Consider the following 20,122-nt stretch of genomic DNA (forward strand, 5'->3'; position numbering starts at 1 on the left):
GAACACATAATCGCATGAAACAGAGTCCTAGCTTTTATAAAACGATAAGAGTTAAGACCTGGATGGTCCGCATACGTCCGAGTCGTACTTTCATGATGGAATCTTTATCCTCGGACTGGGAAAGCTTCTTGCAGAGTATAATCCTGGCAGTTTCGTATACTTGTAGACTAATGTAGAGGCTTTAAATCACTGGCGCAGGCCGGGTCACTGAGATTGACAGAGTGTTGCTGGGAAATTATTCCATTCATTACATGACGCTGAATGGAGAGCAGTCCTTAACGTGCGTTGCTCAAGCGCACATCTCGAGAGCCGAACCAGCGCCGCTTGATCTTGAAGCTTCTTCGGTCCAGAAGTGACGCGCCAACCAACTGAGCTATCGAGGCGGCCTTATCTTGTCTGAAAGGTCGATATGGTGTATTCACAGCGATATTGCATGCAACCGTGGCAGGTGTAAGATCTGTGGCTGGCCCTTAGTTTAAATACTAGTGTGAGCAGTGAGCACTTGTGCTAGTTTATTCATTTTCATTGTTATAACGACGGACTAATGCTCGATAATTTGTTATCAGATCATTTAATTGACAAGAATATCTGCCAAGCAAAAACGGAATTTTCTTAACGCATTGGAATACATCATTGAATAGGTAAAATAGCACAAAAAAAAAAAATGATTAGATGCAAACAGTTGGGCGCAAGATGTTTGTGAAACAAGATTGATATCCCTTCAAATATCAGAACCTTGGTCTTTGACAACACGATCAAGGTTCCACCAGGCTGCATAAATGTCATGTAAACCTACCACCTAAGTTTGAAATAAGAACATGTAAACAACCATAGCTACTATCTGATACAAGGTATCAAAAGTTGCTTTTCACATCGGTTCAACGTTGTTATACGCTGACACAATAAATAGGACAACTTTTGTCAAGCATTATTTGCACAAGACGCAAGATATCAATTTGGTTTCCAAAAATTTTCGACATTTTAAGCAAAAAAACCTTTGCAAAATCATCGTAAGAGCATTGAGCTTTCCTTACCTCGTCAGCAAATCAATTTTTTATATCGATTCAAAACAAAAAATAATCAAATCAATGCAAACACGATTGGAGCAATATGTGAGTGGAAATATGGAAATGTTTGTTATAAGTTAGAGTTCACATTGACGCACAAAACCATAGAATGGCTGGTATGAGAGCGATATGTCTCAAACAGCAAATCGACCGTTTTTTACATTGATTTAACTCTGCAGTCGTTAAATCAGTGTAAAAAGACGTTGATTTGATGTTTAGAAAAGGCAGTCGAGCAGTGGGCTCGGTTTCCTTGAGAACAAATTATTGTGATGTCCCAACGACGACAAAACTAAGCTCAGAAATGGACACAAATGCAAAGTGATACCGACCAGAAAAGACAATATTCGATAAGATGTGTTTTCGTCATGAAGGCCTTGTGTAGCCTACTGTGTACTATTTGTGCCAGTTTGGTACGAAAAAACAGTTATTTTGGCACCATCATGAAATCAAATGGAAAACAAGTTTTCGACAATTTTAGTGCGCAACGTACACAAACGTCAGTTAATGTAATTTGCTAGCATAACAAGAGCAGGCCATAAACGATGAGAAAATAAATACTAGAACTTTCTAAACGGCGGAATTTTGATAGTTTTTCTCACAAAAACGACAGAGGCAATAACTAATAAACATTGGTCTTTTTGCGTTTTTTTACCGTCTCGAACGGTAAATCAATGCAAAAATAACGAAACGTTGCAACCAGACAACTAAAACTTTATTCCAGTTCCAAGATGAGATCTCCTTCTCCAATGGTGTCCCCCGGTTTGCAAACAATCGCTTTCACTTTCCCGTCACGTGCCACACAGAGATCATTCTGCATCTTCATCGCTTCTACCACGCACACCTCCTGACCGGCAGCCACCTGGTCACCAACCTTACAATCCACGGATAGCACTGTGCCTGATAAAGGGACGCTGGTAGTTTAGTCGGTGGCCGAGTAGTGAGAACGTTTGCGCGACGTTCGAAAGGACGTGGGTTCGACACCGCTCCAGAGCACGTGGCTGTGTCTTGGCAAAGACACTTAATGGCAAGCCAAAATAATGTCAAAATAATAAAATCTTATTTTAGCATTTTCATTATTACTCAACGCAACGTAAATTTAACAACCGTCTTATTATTAAGCTTCGCTCAGATAAACACAGCGTTAAAGTGTAGTCACAACGGAAAAGTGTTACAGCGTAAAGAATCAAAACAAGCCAAAGTTATGCAGAAATAGTGACGCAAAATTATTATCACTTGACTGAAGTTTGTCTAAACTATTCCTTATTGAATAAACAAGAGGCTGGAGAACATTTTTCTGTTTCTGTTGATGTGCAACTACTCAGTCATTTTAGTGTTTCTGCTGATGTAAAATGTCAAAACACAGCTTCAGATTTAAACGGGGGTTAAGGTTTAGCGTAGAACTGGCGTCGGTGACACTTATTAGCTGAAACTGCGGCTTAGAATCGATAGAAAACCAGTCGTTAGCGAAAGTTCCCGACTATTTGCTTCGACGAGGCGGAAAATCCACGGACAAGCTACAATAAAGTTATTTCAGGCTCCTTCACTGTTAGTGAACATTTGTTACTGTGGTTTACTAAATACTATGGTGCTTCAGATTTACAAGCGATGTAACAAAAGCAGTCAGTTCTGAGGTCTTGAGTGCAAGTTGGACTGCGACTAATTCAGCGGCTACACTCGCAAACGATAAAGCAGAATCACTACAAGAACTTTTCAAGCGTGCACACTGCACATATTATTCACACAACAGGGAAAAAATGAAACCAATCCTCGTAAACGCAACCGCTGAAGGAGCATACCACAGTCCACACCATCCCATTATGTCTAAAATATTAATCCGTAGCCTACTTATTATAAGGCACAAATTGTTATTACAGAATGTGATTGTAAAATATATTTGAATCATCTCGCGGGTCGAATGAAAAGATTTTGTGACCGGGTGTTGCGCAGGCTTGCTCTAAGCATGACTATTTGTTGTATTAATGATGTAACAATACAACTTGGCCATCGCCGCTCTGGTTTTCACCTTATTGCTGAACACAGGAATGAATGGAGACGAAAAAAAACGAAGTAATTTTTAAAGTTTTATTCTGACCTCGCAGGGTGCAAACCAACAACCCAGACAGCAAATCAGTAACTGCAGATGTTGAATCAATGTCGAAAACGACTGATTTGCTGTTTGGGGAGAAGCAGTGGGGATTCCCCAGCTCTACCAGATTCACTTCATTCAAAAATTCTTCCTCAAAATATCATTCAAAGTATAAAAGGATCGAGCAAGAATTTTTGGCTACGTTTTTTTTTCTCGTGAACTAAAGTAACACTTTCGCAACCGTTGAAATCCGACGCAAAATTAGCAGAAATATGACGCACAGCTCACGTTCACCTGACGTCAGAGTTCAAATTTCAAACGAGCAAAGTTATTTTAAAGTTAACTTGATCCACGACAAAATCTGTTCTCTCTGATGGAGCTCAACGTTAATTAACATTTAATTTACGCAAAATATACAAGTGTTCGTTGCAAAACAGCTCGTCAGCGAAACCAAGAGACCTTAAGGCTGAAAGCTTTCGCTGAATTGCTTCAGGTATTTATTATATGTTACTTATGACGTCAGGGAAAGGGCATATGCCTTCCTATGTTTTATGTTTGGATAAAAATAGCGGGACGGCTTTCTGACGTCACTGTAATGGAAGAACAGGAGAAAATACAAGTGAGGTCTTGTCTTTTTATAACAATAGTCTTTCGAAAACGTTGCGTGACGGGATAAAAATATTGTTTTAACATCGATTTTTTTAGAAAGTTAAAGAATTTACGGTATGATAGCAGTTCCGGCGTGGAATCGCATAATGATGTGAAATAAATTTTCTTTGTCCTAAAACAAAACTCTGTTTCAACGCGAAGCAAATATCGGTCAATATTGAAACAAAATATAACTGCAAAGCGTGATTCGCTTCTTCAAAAGAGCGGAGTTGGACAACAACTAATCAGATGATCGTACAGAAATAATGATATAACCCGCATTGACACACGTGAATTGAATCAAACATTCTATGCTTTCATTAAACTCACCGGGCATAGGGGAGCGAAGAACAGTGTCTTGGTCTTCGCGAACCTTGACCGGCATGTGCTGCGTGTACTCCGCTGCAGTGGAACTTAGGACTTGGACGTCAAACTGTAAGAAAACGATTGTTGTTGCGTGGAATTCAACGTAGCATCGGCGTGAAACGTGAGGAGTGCTTTCCCAGATAATGAACCAATCGTTTTTTACATTGATTCAACGTCTGCAGACGTTGAATCAATGTAAAAAATGATTGATTTAAAGTCTGGGTTGTTGGATATGACGAAAAAGAAACTACGTCAAGCGAGATAAATGATTGGAAAAAAATTCCGTGTGCACTTTCTGGAATCTATTTAGAAGCTTGGAACTGTAACGAAACAAGTTTACTAAACACATAAATGATCAAGGTATGACTTTGGTCATCCGGTCTGCTCTATAATGTATGTAAAGGCAATAACACAAGTTGAAAATGTAAAAAAGCAAAGCACAACTCTCTTACCATCGTTCCGTGGAACTGTATTGAAAACAAACTTGTTTCTGATGAATCCAGACACTGGACTGTTAAAGGGGGACCACCATCTACGCTTAGTGTTTGGGTGGGGGACACCAAGTCCCAATTGCTGCTGATGCTGACTGTGCTTTCGTTGTCTAACGACACCTGGATGAGATGAGGGCAATTAAAAAATATTTTAAAGTTACAATAACGGCTTATAGAAACATCATTGCCGTGCCAGAAAATGTGTTCTATTATGTTTAACTTGTAAAAGCATGTAGCTCACATATGACAATTGCGGCATCTATTTTCAAATATTTTATTGAACAAATAATATAATTTATTTCACACCATCATAAGTGCCAGGTCTGGGATTGGAAGTTGTGCCCTACCGAGTTGCAACAGGTGATTCTCGGGCGCCCTTACCGACGCGCAGATCATCAGTTTTAAGCCGGTGATGCCACCGAGTGTTCATTCAAAAATAATAGTCTATCCGTTAAAGGACGCCAACCTGAAAGCAGTCAGACGATCTGCTGACGAACCCGTGATGAACGTCATCGCCTACTTTCACTTGCACTGACCACTGAGTGTCGTCGCTGCTCTGCAAAGGCAATCTGAAATAACAATGGTGGGTTGTTGCAAGGATGTATGACATCACATTGACAAGATTATCTCCAGCACAGCGATGGTAGATTGATACATTACTAGCAGCATTGCGTCAAGAATGTATTGTTCATGCGCTCTCCTCACAAATATAATTAAATTGATTAGATTGACAAACGAGTTTTGCATTGGCGTCAGTGATGCAACTATTGAGATCAGGTAGCAATTCAAAAGAATACAGATCAGAAGCTCTCGACCTTTGCAACCTCGACCTCGCTGAAGTGCACTCAGCATAAGCTGTCTGAGCAGCTCAATGATTGTTGTTATCCGTCATGAGGACATTCAAAGTAACAAAAACTGTTTTGTCTTCAGTTGTCACATCGAGTCCATTCACATCTGCGCTCGGCCTCTGCTTCACAGGAATTCAAAATGGCCGCGACTCCGGTTTAACTTTCTTTACACAAAGCCAAACGATTCTTAAGTCTTGAAACATGGAAAAGTAAACCGTCCCCACTGATTAACACAACGTAACCAAACGCTATGCCCTACCTGGTTTGGTTTAAAAATTGTCTTTCCATGTGCTGCTGCCTTGCATAGAAAGCGCAGGCGATGGCGCACAGCTGCTTGTGTTCCTTGTTATTCAGTTGCTTACCACGGAAGCCGTCAGGGTAGACCTCGTTCAAGAAGTTTGTTGTAATGTCGCCTGGTGATAAGTAAATGTTATGGAATGTTGTAATGAATGAATACGAGGGCTAAATGACAGAACGAGCTAAGTCCATTTTTGCATTTTTTGTGGTTAGATACTGGAAAGTGTTTCTCAAGCCCCGTATTTTTACTGACAGAAAGAGCTAAGTTTTAGCCTGAACAGGTTTCTCAGAACTGACTGCTCATTTTAAACTAAGTCCAGAGGGCTATACGACACAATGAGCTATTGCTACATAGCTCATTGTGCCGCTTCTGCATCTATACCATCTCTATTGACAAAATGAGCTAATGTGACATAGCTCATTTTGTCATCATTGCCGACTTGCCGTCACAGGTCCAAAATATAGTCACACAGTAAAAAAGAGTGGTTTGACTTCAAATTTAAAATTAAAATTTTTAAATTTTAAAATGCCATTTTCTCAAAACTACTTTTGGGTGACTTGGCTCGTTCTGTCATTTAACCCTCGAATAAGTACGGTATTCAATGTTGAGTGTTCACAAAACAATGCATTAATGCAGATTAGCGTCTAGGAAAACTACAACAATGCATTTAAAATAATGACAACATCTTATCAACGGTCAATCGGTCATTTAAATAGTTGAACAACAAAACAGACCGTGGTAACAGCCTGTCAGCGATGAGCAATGTCAACTTTTGAAGGAAAAACAACCCCAACACAAGACGAACCTGGCGAGTCACTCACTCCACCTTACCATACTCTCGCCTAAACCGCGACATATTGCTGAAAATATTTATTTTACGAGCGACAAAACCACCTTTTAACACCTACTCGCCACACATGTTTCAATGTTGTCTGGGACGGTTTCTCATCAGACCCTCATAAAATGTAACCCGCAGTTTTAAATTTAATTTTATCAAAATCTCTTCACGTCTTGTTTCACATTTGCCTGAAGGTGGACACAAAGATTGGCTTCCTTGCCTTCCCGCCCACTTAATCTAAATCTTCAACCACCGGGTATAAGCCTGGATACGACAAACAAACATTTGCCACGTAAATCCAATGCACCATTCCATAGCCAACTTACCGCTTTTAAAGTCCGGATGGTTGAGGACCTCATGACAGAGAGGAACATTGTGCGTCACTCCACGGATGACGTAATTGTCAAGAGCGTTGCACATCGTGGCGATGGCTTCCTCCCGGTTCGCACCATACGTCACGAGCTGGATGATGGCGGAAGACAGAAAGAGTGAAAGGATGAAACGGAGAAGCACGTTAGCAAATCAAGACTATCGTGTTAGTTGGTAAAATGCTTAGAGTCCAGCCAGAAAACCAGACCTTCTTATATGACAAAAATAAAGAGAAATCGAGATGCTGTAAACAAGCAAAATGACCAGACAGCAAAATCCGTCATTTTTACATTGGTTTAACGTCTGCAGACGGTAACAATGGCACATTTTGCTGTCTGGGTGGTCGGCCCTGATGTCTCGGGATAGTTTCTTTAAAGAAAAATATATAGAGATTGATTAAAAAGGTCACCTTAGATATCATTGGATCGTAGAAGATACTGATTTCACTTCCTTCAGTGATCCCACTATCCACTCGAACATTGGGAAGGTGGGTGGGTTCAACGTACTTTGCTAGACGACCGATTGAAGGAAGACCGAATGATTTGTATGGATTCTGAAGATGTTGAATAGACATTGTTAAGCATTGAAAGAGTAAAATAAGAAGTTTTCTAAATCTGAGGTTGATTTACTCAAAATATTTCATGTTTCTATCTGCAAAGGTCAAAACTAACGTCAACAAATGCTCACTTCGGCATAGACACGGCACTCCATCGCCCAGCCATTGATCGGCACGTCATCCTGCGTGATGGAGAGCTGGTATCCCGCAGCTACACGGATCATCTCTCTGACGAGGTCCAAACCTGAGGAGATGAAAAGAATTGCAACAAGCGTCGCCAACCGGGTTTCCCCATGCTTCAGGGAAGGATCAGACAGTGCAGTCGGGGAGCAGTCAGTTAGCTAGCCGAAGTATTGGAAAATGTCAAAATAAAACATATTGAAATGACAATGAAGCAACAAAGGGCGGAGATTTCCTGCCTCTCGACTGAGTACGGTACCAGCCCTGCGACATTTCCCGCAAACTCCAGGAACGTGTGCAGACTGTGCTTGTGACTTGTGAGTAAACAGTGTGACAGAAAACCCGAACACATTTGGGTAACATGACAAGTATGGATTTATTAATACATTAATTAGCAACATAGCAGGTGGACTAATTTATTTATCACAGCAACAGAACTTAACATTTAAAGCGTTCATCGAATTGTGCGGCCACAAGCACTTACCTGTAATGTACTCAGTGACTGGGTGTTCCACTTGTAACCGGGTGTTCATTTCGAGAAAGTAGAAATTTTTGGCGGAATCCACCAAGAACTCCACAGTACCTAAACAAAAATACACAGATGATGACAAGCATGTATCCAACAGCAAGTACTTCAAGCATGCTAAACGATAGAACGCATGTAAACCGTTGTGACACGAAGGATAAAATTTGTCTTGACCCAGAAGCAGGGACGATGGACTGCGTGATGCAAAAAAGGTTGTAGTACTATGGCAACTGGTGATACTTTAAAATATCACGAACGTCAAAGGCAACAAAAAGTGTTGTTCTATGCCTGGAAACACTGGTAGAAGGTGCAAGCATTCGTCTAGCTTAGTGGTTCTCAAAGTTTTCAAAAAAAAAATTGTGCAATGGACCCCATGGAATGGACCCTTATTCGTAGTGATCTTTTAGATTACGTAACTAACTGTTATCACAATTCTAGATCTTCTATTAGAATCTGGGGTATCTGCTTGACTCGAAGACCCATGGTCTCTTCGCAGATTCCCGTTGCTGGGAATTCCTTTTTTATTGCTGTATTTATTGTACTACAGTATATTTACCTACAACGAAATAAATAAATCAGTCAATCAAACCATGCGATTTTTTCTATGACTGACGTCTACCATAAAATTAAGGCAAATGCAAACAAAAACGGTAAATAGCCTCATCATTCGTTTGTTAGGCTACATGAAACTAGAAATCCACACGTTAATGAGATGCGTAGGCCTGCTTGGTTGTTATCAGTTCTTTTATGTTAGGTTCCGTTTTGTACAACGCGCCCTTCATATCGTGCATTACATCCAACCTGTATCGAGGTTTTGATAGCGAGTAGGATCAAAGATCACGATCAATCATGAAACAGTTGTTTTCCAACACACAAACGGTCCTTGGCATGATACAGCACATTTTGTACATGCGAATAACCTACGCAGTGTTCAAAATGCTGTTTCACTTTCGTAAGTTGATGGAAATTGAATCAGCAGTGCCATCTTTGCGATATCAGGCTAGAGCTGCGCCATTTCAACCCAAACGTCACTGCACACATCTCACAGAAAATCTACCTTTTGGACCTTATCATTCACCAAATCAATAAACTGATCTTGAATTACAGTAGGCTAACTTGCCTTCCTACGCCGGATTGTTAACGTTAGTTCCAAATGAGTTGTTCATGAAACATCGGTACTTTTAAAGATCTTGTAGGTTGGAAAAGTAACGGCAAATTTCATCTCCAAAAATGAAACAGCAAAGAAGTCTGTCCAGTCCACCACTCAATCTGCCGTAATGAAGAGAACGAAAAAAGACTCGATTGTCTTGGCGCAAGAGAAAGAAAAGATAGAGTTTGCCAGATTGGATATTGCAATCACGTCAAACGTTTGTTTTAAGAAAAACTCAACGTTTTTTGAAGGTGCTTTGCAGACCCCACTTTAAGAACCGCTGGTCTAGCAGTACTTTGGCCACACAACTGTTTCTAACGAGGTACGCATCATATAGCAAAAGACTAGCCATACGGTGGCGATGTGTGTATACAAGCTCCTCATTGCTTCTTTTTTTTCATTTCTGAGCGTAAAGTAAAACTACAAGCATGGAAACCTTCTAACCTTTTAGTTTTGGCTCGACATGGTAGCGAACCCAGGTCTCTTGTTGCAGAGGTGAACGTTCTAACCACCAAGCTAGTGAGCCAACGTTTTCATCACACCTCGGATGGCAATAGGGAAATATTGTTATGACTAATGAAAAAATCAAAATGAAAAGTAAATGAACTCTGACAACGAAAATACGACCACCTGCGCTTTTATACTTGACTGCTTTTGCGAGAGCCACCGCCTGCTCTCCCATGGCTCTCCGAGTTTGAGGGTCCAAGAAAGTGGATGGTGCCTCTTCCACAACTTTTTGGTTGCGTCTCTGAATTGAGCATTCTCTCTCATTCAGCCACAAGGTGTTGCCAAAGCTGTCCGCTAAAATCTACGTAGAGATTTGGTTATATGATTGAGAAGTATGCAATGTTGATAATAATTTGATAACTTCGTTTACGACTATGTTTCGATTAATTATCAGTAAAAACGTCAATAAGGCAAAGCTTTTGTTTGCATATTCTCTTAAAATGAAATAAATTTTAGGCTGCAACAGCTTTACATAATAATTTCAATACACATTATCGCATTTATTGATAAAACAATTTAGAGATCGGCATTGTGCTAGGTAAATTGCCTGTCGTGTTTTTATGATCTTCAAATACTTTACCGGCTGACGCTACACTATTTCACCGGCGCGTTTGAAAGCCGATGCTGTGTAAATTGAATAGCATTCCAAAGACCAAAATGTTTCTATTACGGAATTAAGATTGGCAAATTCAAAAATCACTGAAGCATTGCATCCTATGGATCTGTAATTGGGCTTCTCTCTAGCACCAGCTTGCAGGACATGCAGTTCTTCTCTAATATGTTGTATTGCCTCTTTCAATTATTTTTCCACTCAAATAAACTTGCTAAACTGGAAACACTAAGCAATGACATAGTACAAGACAACGATAGCAAAAGTGACCAATATTTCACCTGCATTTCAATATGCCGAGGTCGATCGATAAACTTTTCAATCAAGAGCCGATCATCGCCAAAACTCGATGCTGCCTCTTGTGACGAGAAGCGGAATCCGTCCCTTGTTTCCTTCTCGTTCCAAGCGATTCTCATTCCCTTCCCACCGCCCCCGGCAGAAGCTTTAATCATGACCGGGTACCCTGGTACGTTCGTAACGAATTATCAAAAAATATCTAGCTGCATCGTTTCATTGGCCTATGTTTCATTATATTCCGGTTCTACAAGATCGCAAAATAATTAGACTAAGCGATTAAAAATGTGCATAAAATCTACGAACTATAGTTCAACGCATACAAACCACAGCCGGAAACACCAACTGTTTGGTCAATAAAAAACTGAAATCGTGGCTTCTTTATACAGCGATACACTGTAGAATTGATATTGTGCAATTAATTTTGTTGGTGAAAACTTTATCCTCGGACTAAAGAAGACTTTTTAGAAGCTTAATCTTGGCAGCTTGGCATACCTGCAGCGGTTTTGAACCACTAACGCAGGCCCGGTCACTGAGATTGACAGAGTGAAGTTTCCATTTACTGAAGTGTTTTTCATAAATCACTTCACCCACTATAGACCGTTGAATGAAGAACTGTTCTTGAAGTGTGTTGCGCATGCGCTGGAAGCAGAACCAGCGTTGCTTAACCTCCCGTTCCTACGTTGGTTATTTCAGGTACTTAACCATGAGCAATCGAGGCGGACAGCAAACCTTGCAGACAAACCTATTTCTTCGGCAATTTTCACTGCGTGATCAGCATCAGCCACAACACCATCAAATCCAGGGATAGTGTTGACCTTGGCCGCGATTGCGATTTGTTTTGATTTTAACTTGTCTCCCATTGCGTCGATCGCAAGAGTGTCCGGGCCTATGAACGCCACACTGTTGTCAGCCTGAAAGGAACAGAATTTATTGTCAATACAATGTAGATGAGAAAGTAGATTCTGACCAACATCCTATTATTACCAATGTAACAACAACGTAAATGTGAGTGTGGCGTTTCTTTTCGCTCAGCCACATTCCCCTGGAAAAATTATGCTGGCCTATTTTCAGCACACATGGAGATTTACTTTAGCATTACAGCAATTGATTCTATTATGTACTTACCAATTTTCGAGCAAACTCATTATTTTCCGATAAAAAACCGTAGCCCGGATGCACCTGAAACAAGAAAGTGTGTGATTTGTGATACGGATAGAACCCGTGGATCGCTCAGCGTGTATGAGAAACCAATTTTGATGAACACTGGGTAAACGAGTTCGACATTTTCAGTACAAAAGTTTGAATGAAACAAACACACACACACAATAAGGTAGGCGTTTTGAATAATAAAGGATTCGAATCTATTCTAAAATATTCTAGAATAATTATATCGAATCTTATTCGATAAATTTCAGCCAATTTCAGAAGCACAGCGATTTTGAGTTTTTAACAAAACTACGAACTTTTAACATGAACGGAATCTGCGAAGTAACCATCTTCTAAAACTACGCGCAATGAAACAATATCAAGACGCCAGCAAATAACATTAAATACGCCAGCCAATTGTTTGAGTGAAGTAACTTGACACCATGAAGAGCCACTCACCGCCTGAGCTCCTGTGCTTTTGATGGCTTCAAGAATAGCTGACATGTTCAGGTAGCTTTGGGAAGACGGGGCTGGGCCAACACATACGGCCTCATCAGCCATGTGGGTGTGCACAGAGTTGGAATCTGCCTCACTGTGGACTGCCACTGTTGAAATCCCCATGTCCCGACATGTTCGCATCACCTGTGGATTGATTGAAACAAAATATGAAAGCCTGTTGCTTTCTGCCCACCATGTTGTATGTTGATAAAGGTTTCAGGGTTAAAAAAGCCAAGCTACCTTACGTGAGCCTCTGAATTTTTAACTCCGAGTTAATGAACTAAAATTTATGTGAATAACTGAATATGATAGTGAAACTCTAGGCAATTATCGTGGGGAATAGAGCCGAGCACTTTAGAGTCTGCGTATTGCACGAGCACCACCAAATCGACATATCAACATACAAGCAAAAACATATGAAAGACAAGCTGAAACTTTATTCATACATATATATAGTTAACCTCGATATTTATGGCCTAAGACTGTGTGGGCAACCGAAAGCTGCAATAAATAAGCGTCTTGTCACAATTATAGATGGCAAGAATTTCCTTGCCTGAAAGTGGATAGTTTGCAATTGATTCAAAGATGACTCCGGTCAACACAGTTTCGGTTGAATTTGCCAATTAATTGCAGCAAATTTGAGGGCGCTGATTTAGAATCTGACCTAAGTTTTTGCCTATCACATCATCTTAAACTACAATTGAACCTTTTACTGAAAAATGCTAATTTGTGTGTTTTTTGCATTATTTTTTATCAATTCCTCAGAATCTGTTTCAAGAAGTTGTGCTAAAAACGTTATTTTATGTTCCTTGTGTCATAATATTAATGTTTTCGCCAATACTAGTACGAAAACTATACGAATGTTCCGAGATGCACACGTGTACAGTGTAGTGTACAACGAAACAAAATATTTGCGTTGATGACATGAAAAAGAACATGTCACATATCCCATATAGCTCAAAATGAGGGGAGAACTTGGTCACGTGCTCCACTGCTCCCCCAAAAAATCGGGAAAAACATGTAATTTTTCTGTCTTTTTGGAAAAATTTCTTGCTTGCTCATTCACAAATTATTAAATAAGTCGGCGGTATCGGGCACGCAGAGTACTAGACGTGGATTCAAGGGCTAGAAATTGTTTACGTACCGGTACCCCTCAAAAACTAAGTAAATTATGCAATACCCGAAGTAAACACATTGCTGACCGAGCTAGTTAACAATTAAATTGCAGTATTTCGGAGTATGATGTGCGAGGTAAAATGTATAATTGTACATTATACACTATGGGGAAGGTGGGCCCACCTAGACAGATGCTTTTAGACTACAGAACACTATGCAACCCTTCAACAGATAAATGATTGAAATCCTTTTGTAGTCGAGAATGAAAAAATGTTTATAATGTTTAACTTAAAAATTATTGGGCTTAAAATTGCACAAACAGCCAACAAAACAAAGGTTAAATTTGTTATTTTCGGGAGAGCAAGCCCCCCAAGGCCTTTTACCACATTATTTTGTTGTTTGGATTGCAACCGTTACATTGCTCATTTTATCTTGCAAAGTTTACTTTGTCAAAAATTTAGTACTCTTCCCAAACATTTTTTAGCTACCAGAACTTCTTCCCGGCGGTCAAATTCCGGCTCCTGGCCCCCAAAACAAAACATCCGTTAAAAAGTCGTGTTCTTTGAGAATCCATTAATTAATATCATGTTTTTGTTTTCACTCATTTAAGAAGAAAGTAAACAAGGTCCTGAAACATATTTACAGTTGTAAAATGCACTGCTACTCAATTAGTAGGTGTAGAGTCAGTCCTCGGGTTTTTACAAGTCGACGCTCACGTTTAATGCCAAACTTTTGTAACCAATATTTTTCGTCGGCGTGTGAGAGACCTGGCCTTGTTTTTGAAAACAGGTTGTGAATGAGAGTGAAGAGAAAAAAGTTTCATGCACGTACACGAGTGGAGAAAAAAGTTTGAAATACGAACTTGAGTGGGAAAAAATGCAAATATCAACGGAGTGGGAAATGGTGGTTTGCGGAAGCGGGCGACCAAACATGGCCAACCAGCGCGGTAGTTTCGGAGGCCATTTAACTTCTCGGCGACAATGGCCGCCGGGAGCTTAGCGGCCTGACCAATCCAGTAGAAGAATTGGAGAAACTCCTTTTGCCTGATTCGGTAAAACATAATCTTAGTTCCTGAATGAAGAAGGTTCTTTTCTTTCAATTTCAAAGCCAGCTCAGAAGACTGTTTGGAAAGGCCCAGGTCACAAATTGCATCATTTAAATCTGCCTGATTAAATGGCAAAGGTTTCAATGACACATTAGGATGGGTGAACTCATCGTTAGTAGTTGATATTTGTTTCTCGTCTGATATTTTTGGTTGAACAAAATCATTGTCTCTAAGATCAGAGGGTTTGATGAATACTGGCTAAAGATATAGTCCAGCAGATGTTGTACGGGAATAAAAGTCTGCCACTGCCCAGTTAGAATAATTATGATGGTTCTGATAATAACATATGAACAGACCGGACATAGTGTTTTGCGCTCTCATGTTGATCAGCGATTAAGTTCCCAGCTGCTTTTTAGATGAGGACGTTAGAAGTAACAGCCGCCAGCTGTAACCAGTTATGACCTAAAATAGAATTATATCACTTGTTAATCGATTTTTCTAGCACAATTACAAAAAAGATGCAATGACAGATTAAAATTAAACTTTTTTTACAAGAAGGTTAAATCCAAGGAGCTTGATGACGTCATCTGCATGAAAAGGCTTACGAAAAACTAAAGTCTAAAATTGAAAGAAAACCTGATGTGATAGAGAAAAACTGATCTTTCATTTTTAAACATAGCGCCCTCAAATTACCCCAAAACGCTTTTCAAAGTGAAATAAACTTTTCAGAGAGAAACGTTTCCTTTTGTAGACCAGTGCAATCAAATCCTGCTACACTATCAAGAGAAGCTCATAGATGCGTTTTTAGCAACCGGCTAAAACTAAAAGCAAGATTAAAACAATACAAACCCGGCATGCAATCTCTCCTCTATTTGCAATTAGAATCTTGTCAAATGTCTGCAAAATATAAACAATTGGCAGGTAGGGCTATGTTTAGTTCCAACTTCGTTATTTGATATTTTGAACTAAACTAAAAAAATGTCAAACAAAGTTATAAATTACAGTTCAAAAAATTAAAATTAATTGTTTAAACAAACTTTATTTGTAAGTCTATTATAATCTAAATGACACTATTTTTAAATTTTATCACAAAGTGAAATTTTTACCACCGTATACTGTATGCTTTGTGAAGGAGACTACTTTAATGTACCGTAACACCATTTTCATAAGCTATTCTGTAGCGTAAAATTAAAGTGACAAACTCAACTCAAGGCTGTCAAAAGTTTTATTTTCAATGCCTAGATAAATTTTGCATCAAATTCTTGCTACATTTATTAGATCTCGCAACCAACCAGGTAGATGACCTGATGCCGTGAGTAGAAATGACGTGATTCCTACACCACAAGACATGAATGCCGGAAGACAGAAATGATGCGAAACTTGATTACATTTGTGTCTGTTCATGAAGCAGCACAGAATGCGATTAACTGCGGGAAGCTAGACTTACACTTACAGCTTGCCAGACTTTTCTAATTATTAAGACTTCTCTTCAGACGTGTCCACTGTCCATAAAGGTTAAAAACTAAAAAAAAATGAAAAAGTGGCCTTTATTTTTATTTTGTTCAGTCAAAAATATTTCAAGTATTCAAGCCTTGCATCCATCGGCGTTGTATCTTGCATTGTACATGTCTTGCCGCATAAGGATCGCGTCATTTGGGGCTCGCGTCGTTCATGTCCTGCGGCATTAGGTCATATAACCAGTCATTACTCAGCAACATGAATTCACATTGCATGGATAATAATCTACTTATAAGGATAAAAAAATCCCATGTCGGTAAATAAATCTTTATTTGGCCAATGTTTGTGAACACTTGTAAATCCCATTTGACCAATAAATCCTGTTTTTTAGAATTTTGCAAATGAAAACCCAAGCAAGGTTTTATTAAAAAATGTTGTTTTTTATGTCAAAGTTTATGGTATTTTAAAACCACATTGATTTTGTTACACTAACCCATGAAATATAGTTTAACAAGTAGTTGACCCTAGCTTTGTAAAACTTTAATATTCTCCTTTCATAAAAACTCCCTTTTTAGCTCTGAGTAATTTTTAACTTTTCAAAAACCTAAAATATTTCACCTTTTTAGCTTTTCTTTTTTAATTAACGCCATTTAAAAAAAACAATATTTTAAAGCTACTTTTTCCAACTAGATGGGTAGTTGGGTACTTAAAATTTTTTTGACATATGTGGTAGAGCAATTGTATTACTCTGTTGCATACCTTCTCTGTATCATGATTCCTGGCTGTTGATGTGGTAGAAGACAAGATCCTTGTCTCATGGACTAACCGACTACAATACTACAAAAAAAACAAAAAAATGTTTGACAAATTCTTGGCAATTTGTTTAATATAATGAATTACCCGTCCAGTAGCCATGTTTTTTTTTTAACTTAAAACGTTTGTTTGGTCTAACCCAGGGGTCACCAAACTTTTTTCTCTGAGGGCCAGATTGCTGCGAGATTAACAGCTGCGGGCCGGATGCAAATTGCGAAAAGATATACAACTATTTAGAATCTCCATTGACTTGAATTGAGCACAATAAATAACAAAGTCAGCGGTGGAATAGCAAAGTTGTGATAAAAATCGAAAGGTTGCTGGAAAAGTTATCCCCTGCTGTGATACAGTACAGGGCATCGTGCTCTTGAAACAACATTACATCTTTTCAAATTTGGCCTAGGCTGTCCCCATTTGTGGTGGCCTAATGATAAAAAGAAACGTCAGTCCTTTACAAAAAGTTTGGTAACTTTTTTCCTTAACTTGTTTCCGCAGCACGTGGCTGGCCGGATAAAATCAGTTTGCGGACCGGATAAAATCAGTTTGCGGACCGTAGTTTGGTGACTCCTGGTCTAACCCAATGGCCAACAATAATGATAGCCTCACTAAAAAGTGTTTCATAAAGTTGCAAATATATAATACAATTACGGCAATGTATAAATGGGATGGAGTTTCACCAGCAGAACTTAAAAACCCTTTAACATGACTGTAGAAGGCTACGTGGAAGTTGCAATATAATTGAGAAAGGTAAATATTAATACACACTAACACAGCCTGAGTTCACAATTCCTTTTTACCTTTCCGGTTGGGTAGATTCGCAGTAAATCTTTGCATGGAATTCTCAAAAAACTCATTTTAACACAGTTACAACTTAAACCATATCTAAGGTATTCTAAAAGACAAGACTGTGGTTAACGAAGTGGATTTTTCAATTGTAATCATTGATAAACAACATGACATAACCAAGCATAATACAGTTTAAAAGCAAAACTTTTCGCATGGTGTCTGAACAAATCCTCCATAGACAAAATCTCAACTCACGATGTTAACACCAAAATGCAACTGATTGTTTGCAGGATTTTTTGATGGTTTTGTCCATGCGAATATTTTGTGCTGAAAGCATGCCACATACAATGCAACCATTAAAAAGCAAACGTATAAAGTTTGATAGTCACCAAATGCACATGATAAATGATTTCGTTTAACATCGAAACACATGTCTAAAGTTTCAGAATTTTGACATGGTTTTAAGAAAAATCTTCATGCAAAACTATTGTGTACCATTAAAAAATATTGCAAACCCTGAAGTAGCAAATTAAAAGCTTCAAAACAAACAGCACAAAAGTAAACCAACTTTCATTTAACTTGTTTTCTGGCTTTATAAAATGAGAGGATTGTCAAAAAAATAGCTTATACACGAAACGCTGTTTATAAAACAGGAAAAGTAATTTTCCCCTTCCCAATTCAAATGTATGAATGTTGTTGAAATTAGTAAAGTACTGTTCTGCAATGAACCTGCCACTATGCAGCAATGAAGTTTTGAAAAAAACATTAATACTTGTAAAATTTACATTTTTGTGCTTTCAAAAGTAACAAACAATGCAAATACAACATCATTCCTTATTCTACACAATATGTCTGAAAAACCTAGATTGCTTGTTTAAAATGTGATTCTCAGACCAACGAATATTTTTATCAAATTAGTTAATACTTTTGTTAACTATCTTATACGGTAGCCTGTTTTTACACCGCAGATGGAAATACAATGTACAGAGCACACAAAACTATGACAAAAGTCACAATTTACTGTACTGTACTTCAACATTACTTGTCAGAGCATTGCGTCAAATCATGGAATTTTAACAATATGAAAAAGCTTAATACAAAAACAAGTAATATCCAAATGTTTCTTGCATTTTAGTAATCAAAATTGCGTTGCAAAGCACTCACAGACATGGTGGTGATAAAGTGCCACCTGTTTTGTTGAAAACTCAATCAACACAAACCAGATTGGTAACTTGGCAGAAATCTTAACAAAGCAGTTTACAACTGTTCGTAAAGTAAGTTTCAGCGTTGTAGCATCAACTGCACTTGGTTGCATTTCATTTTCAATCATCGTAAGCTGGGGATCTTGATCTAGAAAAGCTACGCTTGCCTCGACGACCTGTGGAACGAGAGCGTGACCGAGATCTTGAATTACGAGGACTTCTTGAAACACTTCGACTACAAGAGCTTGAGCCTTCTTCTATGATTCGAATTTTTTTGCCACAAATTTCAGTGTTGTCTAGTTTGTCAATGACAGCCTTCATATCTCTTCCCGATGCAAAATCCACTATGCCTTCACCCCGCACTCTTTGATGAGCTTCAATATATGAAACATCAGCAATATCTCTAATGTGGTCCTTTAAATCATGCTTACTGCATCGACTGGACAAATTTTCAACAATGACACGATATTTTGAACGAGATGGTGGTGCAAAATCTCGTGACTTTCTTCCCCCATTACCATATTTATCATCTCGATTATCATAGTCACGATCACGCCTCCCACCATAGCTTCGACCTCCATCATAACGACTGCTTCCTCCACTTCTACTATAACTTCTGCTTTCATACCCACCACCTCTGTAACCACCTCCTCCATTGCTAAATTGATTTCTTCGAATGCCTTTAGCATGTTCTACAGTGACTCGTTCGCCACACAAGTTCTGGTTGTTGAGTTCATAAACAGCATCATCTGCATCTCGACTGTCTTCAAACTGTACAAATCCGTACCCAGTTTTTAAGTTAACTTCTTGAATTTTTCCAAACCCTTTGAAAAATGATTCCACATCACGCTCACTAGCATGGCTGCTAAGACGACCAATAAATACACGGCCTTTAGAAGACATTGATTTCTTTGAAACAGCAACGATTATGACTTATAACCTGACTAAAAACCAAAAAAAGGTTTAGTTTATTATCATCAAAATTTATTAGAGCGCAAGTTTTCAGCCAGATGGCGGATGCCCTTCCTGACGAAAACCACAGCTATTGATAATGGGCCAAATCTTTCCCTAAAAAGTATTTCTTACAAGGAAGCAGAAAGTCAAGCAAGTCATTAATCCAAAATTTGTCATTTTAAAAATTTAATAGGCCTAATGTATATGTATATACTATTTTATATATATACTGTTTTTATGATCTTTAGATGATGTCACGTCATTGCG

At 38.8% G+C, this 20,122-nt stretch overlaps 1 protein-coding gene and 1 pseudogene across 1 annotated transcript; both read right to left on the reverse strand.

The window, feature by feature from the left end:
* Window positions 1-496: 496 nt before the first annotated feature.
* Window positions 497-17,801, reverse strand: LOC145778855 (propionyl-CoA carboxylase alpha chain, mitochondrial-like). Its single transcript, XM_082590441.1, has 17 exons — window positions 17,711-17,801; window positions 16,860-16,937; window positions 15,492-15,539; window positions 12,443-12,625; window positions 11,963-12,016; window positions 11,580-11,748; window positions 10,822-11,003; window positions 10,054-10,231; window positions 8,232-8,330; window positions 7,699-7,811; window positions 7,421-7,564; window positions 6,969-7,104; window positions 5,766-5,919; window positions 5,125-5,227; window positions 4,620-4,778; window positions 4,132-4,234; window positions 497-1,964 (listed from the first exon to the last, which is right to left on the reverse strand). Exons 1-17 carry the CDS (start codon window positions 17,765-17,767, stop codon window positions 1,780-1,782), a joined length of 2,145 nt encoding a protein of 714 aa, XP_082446567.1. The 5' UTR covers window positions 17,768-17,801; the 3' UTR covers window positions 497-1,779.
* A 2-nt stretch (window positions 17,802-17,803) lies between these two features.
* On the reverse strand, window positions 17,804-19,839 carry LOC145778856 (serine/arginine-rich splicing factor 6 pseudogene; annotated as a pseudogene).
* Between the last annotated feature and the right edge of the window lie 283 nt (window positions 19,840-20,122).

Source organism: Aplidium turbinatum, chromosome 10, assembly GCF_918807975.1.
Source record: "Aplidium turbinatum chromosome 10, kaAplTurb1.1, whole genome shotgun sequence".
In the NCBI taxonomy this organism is placed as follows: Eukaryota; Metazoa; Chordata; class Ascidiacea; order Aplousobranchia; family Polyclinidae; genus Aplidium; species Aplidium turbinatum.

What these genes read in the sequence shown, in the direction of transcription:
- LOC145778855 (XM_082590441.1), bottom strand. Translation starts at nt 17,767, where the DNA reads ATGAGTTTTTTGAGAATTCCATGCAAAGATTTACTGCGAATCTACCCA. An exon ending in AGTGCCGTGTCTATGCCGAA is followed by an intron (nt 7,565 to 7,698) that starts GTGAGCATTTGT and finishes CAACATCTTCAG; the next exon opens with AATCCATACAAATCATTCGG. An exon ending in ACGATCCAATGATATCTAAG is followed by an intron (nt 7,105 to 7,420) that starts GTGACCTTTTTA and finishes GCCATCATCCAG; the next exon opens with CTCGTGACGTATGGTGCGAA.